At 38.1% G+C, this 11,406-nt stretch overlaps 1 protein-coding gene across 1 annotated transcript; it reads right to left on the bottom strand.

Annotated features, from left to right (window-relative positions):
• Positions 1-5,900: 5,900 nt before the first annotated feature.
• LOC125245142 lies at positions 5,901-7,319 on the bottom strand. The gene is made up of 4 exons (XM_048155630.1): positions 6,872-7,319; positions 6,657-6,710; positions 6,441-6,572; positions 5,901-6,237 (listed from the first exon to the last, which is right to left on the bottom strand). The coding sequence occupies exons 1-4, from the start codon at positions 7,188-7,190 to the stop codon at positions 5,936-5,938; spliced, it is 807 nt and encodes a 268-aa protein (XP_048011587.1). The 5' UTR covers positions 7,191-7,319; the 3' UTR covers positions 5,901-5,935.
• Between the last annotated feature and the right edge of the window lie 4,087 nt (positions 7,320-11,406).

The raw sequence follows: 11,406 nt of genomic DNA, 5'->3' as shown, positions 1-11,406 counted from the left end.
TGAAATGCCTCATTAATATGCAAGTCTTTTCAGGTCATTACTATTCAATTCTTTTGTCTTCACAGGTGAGAATGAGCCATTATTCATGGAGATTCACGCCTCCTCGCATACCGTGTTTCTTGGCAAAAAGTGTCTTACAAAAACTAAATCAGTATATTGTTATAAATGAAAGAGTAGTCAGCATAATTTTTACATAATTTTGAAGCAAAAACTCTAGTCTACAACCTTCAATACCCAAAAGTCTTGTGAACACAGATTTAATATACTTTTATTGGCCTTATATCAGTGACTTAAGTTTTTTGTTTTTTCAGTAACCACGCATAAACGTTATTCCTTCAAAAACACAAACATGTACACACATGTTCCTCACATATTATGGTAGCCTAGTTTGTGCTGAATACAGTGTAATGACACTTGTGTCATTAATATGTTTATGAACAACTGAAAAAAGCACAAATGTCAGGGCATGTCAAAACTTCTCCAGGCCCCAAATCAGCCTCAGACTCCAGAGGGTTAAAGAATTATCAGGGTTTTCTGTATCGAGGAAGGTACAAATAGAAGGCGGGTACTATGCGAACATTCGTGATGTGACCCGGGTGATAACTAATGTTCTCGTACCAACGGCTGTATTGACTCACGATCCTTTAAAAAACAAAGTGTATCTGGTTGCGAGACCTAACGTCTCAGTAATCTTCTCTGGGAAACTCGCCACTATTTTAGGAATGAATCCTGATGACGCTATTGGGCGTTCGGCATACCATAAAGATGCTGATTTTACAACGAGCCAAACTACATATGCTCCTCATCAAGCTGATATCAACACGGGTTTCTATACTATGTACGTTTACACCGACATTATCCAATATCAATCGGTCGGTGATTTGTATGTCCCCCTTTTGAGATGCGTACATATAACGGGTGAAAACAATGATATCGTCAGTGTCAGATACGACAAACCACATTACGCGTCGGTCAACAAGGAGCTCATCACAGATATTACCGTCGAACTGAAGGACGATCAAAACCGCGAAATACCATTTTCTTACGGTAAAGTTGTCGTAAAACTACACTTTAAACCATCGAAACAATCCATTTTTAAAAAAAAAAAAAGGCATATTACATATTGAATACATATAACGATAACGCTAAATCTCAAGATTTATTAGTCTACGCAGTGTTCCACAGTATCATTGAGTTGTCTAACTGCAGACAGGTACTGGTCGATTACTATTGAAAGGAACACAGTACAGCTCACCGGCATCATGGACAAAATTTCATGCGGCATTCATTTTCTTGGGGTACTTCCGAGCGATCAACTACCTGAAACACTACCTGAAAACTCACCATCCGCATCAATTATTAACACTCACCCTGCACAGCTACCAGGCGAACATTGGTTGGCTGTTTATTTACATAGCGATGATACCGGCTATTTTTTCGACAGTTTTGGAAATCCCCCCGACAGTGACTGTTGGCGGTATTGCTCAGGAGTTTTTGCTTTATAGTCTATCATTAAATATCCAAAAGGCCTGCTGGTAGCAAAAGGCCTGTCTTGATAGCACTCCATAAAGTATTTTGCATTTCCAGGATACATTTGACGTCCTAGCACCGCTACTTAATTGACTTGATTGGCATCCCGAGGGTTTTTAAACAAAATCATATAATTTGTGTTTAAGCTAATGGTTCTACTGGTTTTGCCTTGAGCAAATAATTTTGTACGATATAAATAGCGCTGAGATTACAGTGATGTACAAATGGAGTGAAAACCTTTTCGACCTGTTTGTTCTCACCCGCTTTGTTCATTAGATCATCCAAAATCAAAAGATTTGTTTTGGTCACTGCTGTATTTGTTGTCCCCCCCAACCTCTAATAAATCACACAAACAGTTCTACAATCCTTAACTTCATCAAAAAGATTTGGTCTTACCTTGGATTGAGAGCGCTGTATGATGATCAGAAGTTTCAAGGTGGAGTCCTCACCAGCTCAGTCAGGTCTGGTGCTCTTGAGGCTCGATGGGGTAAAGTAATTTCAGGTTCAGATAATAGTCTTATGTAAAAAATAACTTCACTCTGAGTCTTGTTTATAAAATTTTACGAATCGCCAAATACAATGGCTTCGGTTTAATAACAAGAAACAGAAATAAGAAGTTACAAAAACATAAAAGCGAGTAAAGTCTTCACCCGAGGTGTGGCAATTTCTTATTGTACAACTTCCAATATATATAGTCTGATCACATCCTTTTCCTGACATAAAAACATCTCCTTGTTTGTCAAAGTGTAAGATACAAAGGTCATCCACGGGTTGTACACGTGCTGCACATCTTAACACATGTAATTAGCTTGGCCCCAATGGCCTTTCACACTCAGTATTCTAATTCCTCAAAAAGGCACATAGCTTGCACTAAAAATAAACATTTCAGTTAACTTGTGATAAAAAACATACGTTAGCTTTGCATTAAACACACCCATATTTGTTAGCTTGCAGTAAAAACATACATCTTCGTTGACATTAGTTCCTCTTAATACTTCTCCTTCCATCAAGACGCCCAAAACAGTTATCTCAGTCAGCATTATTACCCCTCAAGGCCCCCTGCTCAGCAACTGAAGCATACATTGTGGTTAGCTAAGCTCATCACTTCTAGAAGAAAAATATGAAAAAAATAACGAATACATTTTTGGCCAGTATGCACTCTTAACCTTTTGGCCTTTACACACAATAGTCAGAATCAACCGGCGCTGAAGCTTCTGTATTCAAAGCTTCAACCTCGTTTGTAATCTGTTCCAAGTCACACATAAAAGTATTCAACATACATGATTGTTTAATAAGCATGATTAACCTCAAATTAATTCTTTGCTGTTGTCTCAGTAATTTAAGCATTTCTTTGGCCTTCGGATCCATCTTTGTCTTCTCCACTCTCGTGGTTCTTCTTCTCTTCCTCATCTTGTTTCTCCTCGATTTCGTCTTGTTCGTTTTGCAAACCTTGAGTAATCAAATTGACCATATCAACTATAGGCCTCTCCTGATAAATTGGTTCTTGTGGTAGGAAATTTTCAGTACAGTTCATATCAATAATTGTCTCCACAACATCACAGGTAATAAATCATCATCATTGAGAATCTCCGGTATTCCTTCCACAAATTTAATGGCATACAATTTCAGTAATTCATCATACAAAGGTTGCCAACAACTGTAAATATATACAATGTTTTCAATTTTTTTAGAAATCATTTTCATTCCATTTCCAGACTTTTTACAAAATAACTCTTCCCCGAATTTGAAGGTCCGCTGATTACAGCGGAAAATGGATGTTGAAGTCTGAAATCAAAATTAGAAGCATCCCGAAGCCCCCTATGCAACGTCGAATCAGTAGCCATAAGGAAGAGTTGTGAAATCGGACAAAAGTCAACGTTTATTATACACCACCTTAAACCTTTTAACGACTTATTTGTTGTGCTTATATCCTTTCTGTCAGCCTAGGAAAACCTATCCGATTGGTCACCCCCAAATCATTTTCAAAGATTTTGAACTGATTGAAAATCATTACGGTCTTATCAAAGCTACCGTTTATCCGCCCCACAAATTACAGCAACCCATCCTCCCTTACCGATGTGGCGGAAAACTAATGTTCCCTTTATGCCGTACGTGCGCTCGGATGAAGAGAGGGCCCTCACGGGCTGCTGGGTCAGCATTGAACTTTTAAAAGCCATAGAGAAGGGTTACGTGGTAGCCAAGATTGACGAAGTTTGGCATTTCCCTCAAAGGTCAAATATATTGTTTTGCGATTACGTAAAGACTTTTTTACGTTTGAAACAGCAAGCATCCGGTTACCCATTAAACGTTGTCACCGATGCTGAAAAACGGCGCACATACGCGAGTATTATGAGAAAGAGGGTATTCGCCTCAACCCCGAAAAGATCTCCCACAATGCCGCTCAGAGGTCTATCAACAAGTTAATTTATCTAACCATCCTTTTTTGTCATCAGATGTCGCAGGTTCGTCGGTCAGCATATGATCAATAGCATTATTGTCAGTTGGGTCAAGAGTTCAGTTGAAAGAAACTCCACAACTACTGTTGCGATCCCGCTCTGATGCGACGTCTTGAGACATGGCTTATAAAGATGTTCTGAGGGGAGGTCCTGCCTTACCACTCTCTTTATGGCTGCAGTGAATGGATGGGGACGGTAGAGCATATGTACTGCTGCGTGCGCATCTCTCAGGGTGGAACAGCTGCACTTTAATTCTGTTGTATCCATCATGCATGTCACACCATTTGAACATTTTGTTTATGATTGAGAAAAGGGAACTCAGCTGAGCCAGATCACACCATTTAAACAAAAATTGCATCTCATACATATCATTATGTTCAATATGCGAGACACCTCCTGAGCGAACGCTGAGTTTTGTCTTGTCTTTGCAGCAGAAACAAAGTCAGACTTTCCATCATCTCTTTGCACCATTCTGGCTCAGGGTCTTTAGGTGAGTGCAAACCAGACATGTTTCGCAGCAATTTTCCTGTTCAGCAAAAGCCCAAGCATTTTTTATATAGTCATGTGCCGGAATGCGGATATCGACGTGTCAAAGTTCAAACGTTCAATCGTCAAATTGCCCACCACACCTGTATAAACACCCCCATACACTATTTCACTTCCTGTCATATCATAAATCAAACAGTCATAAATCATTTTTGACATAAGCACCAGGGTATCACTACTAACACAGCCTTTGCTTCCATCTAATGGCATTTTAATGTAACTTTCACTGAAGCGCATATCACCATCCCTTTTGTCAATACCAAATACAGCATATTATTTAAATAAAATAATATTTATTGAACAACAATATTTCAATTAGCAACAAAGGCCATTATAAAAGACAATAAGAAATAAACACAAGCAAACAATTCAGTAAAATGTATAGAAGCAGCACTCTAGTACAGCCTGTTTAATATACCCCCAAAAAATTATATCTGATGTATAACCACTATGTAGAGCCAGCAGCAAATTCCCGAAAGACTGGCCGAGATGAAGCTGTTCTTTGTGGGTTCATGAGCACTGAATGGCCGCTGACGGCCTGGAGCTCACATCTGAGAAAGTGTCAAAACAAATTGTAAAATATGTGCTATGTTTATATGCGAATCACAGATTTTAGGTCTAAATAACTACATTCTCGCCTAAAAAACTCACCATGACAGTCGTTGCAAGTGGAGTGATACTGGGAAAATATTGCACGGCTGGAAAAGGATCTCAGTCAATTAGATTAGAGAACCAAAACAAACTGTTGTATAAATGTATATTTATTTATTAGAACATATTTATTAATTTTATTAGAACAAACTGTTTACTTAATTATTAATTAATTGAGAAATTTGTACTTATAGACAAGTATTTGTTTAGTTATGATTTGGTTAGTCTATAGGATTTTGGGTTATATTGCCTATCATAAGGAAATTAGGCCCACAAAATAATAATAATAATAATAATCCAGGTGGGACTGATAAATATGATATCATGAGTGTTTCAAAGCAAGCATTTCATGAAATATTCATGAAAATATGAGGAAAAGAAAGTGACACAATGTCTCTTTATTCTCTTATTTATTTATGTAGGATGAAGAGATACAGATCAAGAATCAGAAACAAAAATACACTTAAAACGGTATTATTTAAAATGATTAGATGTACTACTTTAACAAAACACTTTTGAGTCACATGTGATATTCATGGGTCCTGTCTGTCTCAGTGCTGAAACTCGTTATACAAACTTACATGTATAGACAGATCAGAATTTATGAATATAGTGTATTCTACTGACTTTTATACAGTAATCTACTGCAAATTTCAAACACACATTAGTCCTCATTAATACAGGTTCATATGTTAATGATTCTTCATAATTTTCATCTTAATTCATATGGTGAAGATTCAGAATGATTGAAATCACATTCTGCAAATCTCCTGTTCTCTTAAGGGAAACAGCAGGAAACCACTGAAAGTGTTGTAGTTATTCACGCTATCATATAACCTCCTACCAGACCAAAGTCTCACATAGACAACATCTCCAACCTCCAGGATCAAAACAACTCCATTTGAGGAGTTTAACCAATCCTGAGCCTGCTCATCATGTCCTGAAACCACCTTCTCTCCATTCTTATAAATGGAGGCACTTGAATGAATTCCACGACGACCAGTTACATTGATTCTGAACATGTACGCTCCTTTCAGTGGGGCTGTGAAAATACCTAAATCAAATAACAAGAGATACAGAATCAGCTGTTTCCTGTATGATTGATCAATTACCAAACACACTGTGTAATAGTTTTGAAAGATGGCAGATCATTTCATTCTCTTATACACATTACACAACTGCAGAGAGGTCTGAATGGAGCAGAAGGGTTTCATTACTATAAACTGAGTTTTATGACTCCATTTCATTGACAATTACCTGTAATTGGGTTGTAGGCGTTCCCTATGTTTGTGAAGACGTTCCTGTAGGTTAGTGTGATGTCAGTGGTAAAAGGACCAAAATATCCATAGCTAGATTCCATCAGTGCAGCTGAAAAAGCTATTTCTCTGTCTGTTATTGAAAAACATAAGCAATATTGTGATATATTACTGTATATCAGTGAATTTATTTAACATCATTCAAGCATACTTTCACCTCTATTTTCCTTTCTCAACTCCTCCACTTGACTCAGAGTAAGATTTGAAATTTCTGTGAAGGAATAAAGCATTTACACTGATTATTTTAATAGATAACACAATTTACACAGTATACACTCAACTTTACACTGACATTTACACTATACAATGTATTGCATTGAATGTTTTACTTTGAGGATCATTGATAAAAGAGTGAATGTTTTGGTGAGGTACCTTCATCTTTCTTGTTCATCTCATCCCTCAGTTCTGTAACAGTGGCGGTCAGTTCTCTGATGTTTTCTTTCTGCTCTGTAACGGTGGCGGTCAGTTCTCTCAGTGCTGCATGGATGTCAGGGATGCCCAGATCGCAGTATTGTTGTCTGTCAGTTGAAGCTTCAGCTCTCAAAGTGTCTGTTTGAGGTGGATTCTGTCTTCCGTCCTCAGAGCTGATCTGTTGACTGATCTCATTCTCATTGAGTCCTCCATCTACCTGCTGCTGGACGACAAACACAAAGGTTTCCAACAGCAGCAGTATACATACTAAAGCCTTCATTCTTCACTGATGTTTGTTTCCAGCTCTTGCTCTGTCATCCTCACAGCCTCTCATGTTCCTTTTATAGTGTCCTGATTTACTGTCTTTTGTACTTGATTTATATTGCTTCAGATAAATAAGTAGTTCAAGTTAATTGTTAATCATAATTAAAGGGATGTTCCAGGTTCAGTAGATGTTTATCTCTATTTACAACATTTGTGGCACTACGTTGATCTCAACAGAAAAAAACTTAGACTCAAAGCTTTTTTAATTTATTTATTTTTAGATCTTGAACCAAAAGTTAATGCACCTCTTGATGGAAATAAATGTTATTTCCATCAAGAAGTGAATCAATTTGTGGTCAAAATCCTGCACTCTGTAAGATCTCTTCCAGCACATCCCAAAGATTTTCACTGAGGTTAAGGCCAGGACTCAGAGATGCCAATTCATGTGTGAAAATTATTCTTTATGCTCTCTGCTTAATTTTAACCCTGATGAATATTGGCATTGTCATCCTGGAGTATGGCCATGATTGTCACGGTTCACTAATCCGCTGTCTCATACTGTTGTCTGTGTGTAGGTTTTAGGATGTGTCACTTGATTGTTCTGTGTGGGCGTCGCCGCTGATTGCTGATCAGCGGCAGCTGTGGATCATTACACCTGCCTATATAACGCCTTGTCTTTCGTCTCATGTTTGTCAGATCGTTTGTTGAAGTCCTGGTGTTGTCCCGTTGTTTCTCGTGTTTCTTGTTCCTGGATTGGATTCTCGTCGCTGTTCCGTTACCGGTCTGTCTCGTTGGATTACTCGTTCTGGATTTCATGCACGGATACTCACACGGACACACGGACTCACCATTCAGGACCATCATTCATCACGGACACTTCATCGCCCATCGAAGTCCCTGTGTTACCCCTCTCCTGCTGTCTGTGTTGCTGCTGTGTGTTTGTTGTCTATTTACCTGGCGTGAAACTCTATTAAAGAGATATTAACTTGCATTTGTATCCAGTCTTCTTTTCCGTGACAATGATATGTCTTCCTACATGGTTGTTTAAAGAAATGAAAATATATACACTCTGTTAGGGTTAAAAGAATCATTGCCAAACATATAACATTATAGAAATATAATCACTGTAATAATGATCCATCCTTAGACTCCGAAGTATTTGCCTATTAAAATCCAAAAAGCTACTTTTTTGTGTATGTAATATGTAATTTTTAACCTGATTTACAACTTTTCACAAGCAAGAATGCCTTAGATTATGGGAAAGTAGATTTATGCACTAATGATAACATTGACATTAACTTGTTTTACAGTACCATAATGTAAGCTGTGTTTTTATCTTTGTTAATTATTACTCATAGGTTCTGTCAGAGAGTGCAAGGAAAAAAGAAAAAATGCAGAGGAAAATACTTAAGATATTTACAAAATTAATAATTTTGCAATTTTTCATCCTGAGTTGTTGTTTTGAATTATATGAATTATAATAAATCATAAAAATCTATGATAAATTATGATTCATAAATCGACCCAAGGGGCAATTAAACATATATTGTGAATTGACCACAACGAATTGTAATCAATCACCTATATGATTAGTTCTGGTTTAATAATTATTTAGAGAAACTGTTTGTCCAGCAAACCCCAGCTCCTCCAGGATGTTATAAACGGATTTATTCTTTGGCCACAAGAATAAATTCCTATCATAGCATCAAAGCATAAAATGATCAAAAACGTTAAAGTGACTTGGTTTTTGGATGAATGAACAAACAGAACAATTGAGCACGAATAACGTGTTTAATATATACAAACTACTACTACAGAAGTTATATGTCTAAATACAGAATATACAAATATATACAAGAGTGAAAGTAGAGGAAAGGAAAGAGAGAAGGGAAGCAACAAAACTTAGAAACAGTCCTTGAGGCCAGCACGGAAATCAGTTTCACTATCTGAGATTGAGAAACGGCAATACTTGCATTGGTTTTGTTTGTCGAGTTTCATGTGTCGAGTTTCGTTTTAGCGCTGGTGCAGTTCGTTTGCTTCTTCCGTTCCGTGGGAGGTTTGAACTGAGGACTTGGAAGTTTGAAAGTTTCGCTGAAGATGGTGGTCCCGAGGGATGAGTGTGATGGCAGCGCGGTCGGCGTGATGTCCGGGAGGGACGTGCGTGAGTGGGCGATGGATGATTCAGGGCAATCGGGAGAACACACAGGAGAATTCTGGTGTTCCTCTTTTTATGACAGATAAGCCGACACACATCCTTGAGGTGGAATAGCCAATGACATAGGGCAAAGTTGGCGGGAAAGCTTTTCCCTTTGTCTGGTCTCCTAGGTCAGTGTTTCTCAACCCTGTTCCTGAAGGACCCCCAACACTGCAGATTGTCTTTGTCTCTCTAATCAAACACACCTGATTCACCTCATCAGCTCATTAGAAGAAACTCCAAGACATGAAATTAGTATGTCAGAAAGAAGAGACTTTCAAAATGTGCAGTGCTGGGGGTCCTCCAGGACCAGGGTTGAGAAACACTGTCCTAGGTGAATTTGCATACTGATGACTATCAGATTGGATTTCGAGATGGAGTACTTTCTTCACAGTATCATTAAACAAAAATAACAATGCATTTGTCAGTTATGTGGCAAATCTCTGTGAATGAACGGTAGCCAGAGCTTTAAAACAAGATCAAACTCGACAAATCAGAAATGCATAAAAAAGAAGTTATGGTTTACAGACAAATTCCATCATTAAAATTAACACTAGCACAAATACAGTCATTTAAACTAATTCTAAACACTAGGAAGCATATGTGTACTTAATATACAGGATGGGTACATTTTGGCATAATTGTATTTTACATATACAGTCAATGATGTATGTTTGTGTGTGTCTGTGTGTGTGTGGTGTGTGTTGGAATGTGATCTGGCCTGTAGCCCCCATGGGGGGGCCCCTTTGATGTCCCCAGAGCTAACGAATTGGGCCCTCTTTATTACCTGGATGGTAATAAAGATGTCAGAGTGTCTGTTTTTTCTCTGGACCGGTCGGAGCCAAGGTTAAATTACACCATAGTCCAGCGTGCGAGAGACACATCTATGTGCACATCTATTTCCTATTCATAATTTTACCCTTTGTTTGCCATTGCTGTTTATTTAGATTTTAGTCACATGGTGAAAAATCAAGTGTCAAGTGGTTTACAGTTGTTGTTTTTTTTAATAAATACTTTATTGTGCTTTTCTTACAAATAGAGTTACTGTATTTACAGTAACATACTTTCACTGATCCATTTTAGTCTGATGGAGATAACTGATAACAAATGTAAAAATGCACAGAGACAAATATAGAAAATAAGTCAAATTAAAGCTGCAAGCAGCGATGAAAGGGCCCTCGCACCCGGGCTCACCGCCACCCGTTGGCCTTAGGAAAAGAGTGAATAGTGGGTGACATGCATGTAATCGAGTAAATACAGGAGAATTATGGCCAAGTCATTTCAAAGTGCCACACTTCCTGTTGCCAACAGGTGGCGCTTTGACCATAACTGAATATTGCGATATAAATGTGGTCAGGTCAGAAATATTATCAAATGTGTGACGTTTGGAGCAGATCGGATATTGTATGCCTGAGTTACAACAACTTCCTGTTTCGTGGCGTTAATAGCATACATTAGCACTTAGCCAAGGGTTGCATGATTTAACGTGTCTCTAGCATGTTTGGTACTTCCTTGCATATTGAAATGTGTTACTGGGAGTGAATTACAGAACTACACTAACTGAATATTGTCATATAGATGTCTTTAGGCCAGGACTCTTATCACACATGTGAAGTTTGAGGCATATCAGACATAGTACGCCTGAGTTACAACAGCTTCCTCTTTCATGGCGAAACATCAGATTTTGTCAGGCCGCCACGGACACGCCCTTCAGCGAAAACTCAAGATTTTTGAGATTTATCATCGCTAAGGTCTTAAGATTAAACTGACAACATATTATGTTGATCTGGTTAAATCTCTATGAGGAGTTAATCACAGTGTAAAACATGTCATTTCCTGTGTCACCCAGGTAACTGTATATTGTCATATAGATGTCTTCAGGTCAGGACTCTAATAAAACTGTGATGTTTGGGGCAGATCCGACATTGTATACCTGAGTTACAACAACTTCCTGTTTCATGGCGAAACATCAAACTTTGTCAGACCGCCACGGACACGCCCTTCAGTGAAAACTCTAGATCTTCACAATTTAATGTCG

This window comes from Megalobrama amblycephala, linkage group LG14, assembly GCF_018812025.1.
Source record: "Megalobrama amblycephala isolate DHTTF-2021 linkage group LG14, ASM1881202v1, whole genome shotgun sequence".
Classification (NCBI taxonomy): Eukaryota; Metazoa; Chordata; class Actinopteri; order Cypriniformes; family Xenocyprididae; genus Megalobrama; species Megalobrama amblycephala.
This window is presented reverse-complemented; position numbering and strand designations above follow the sequence as displayed.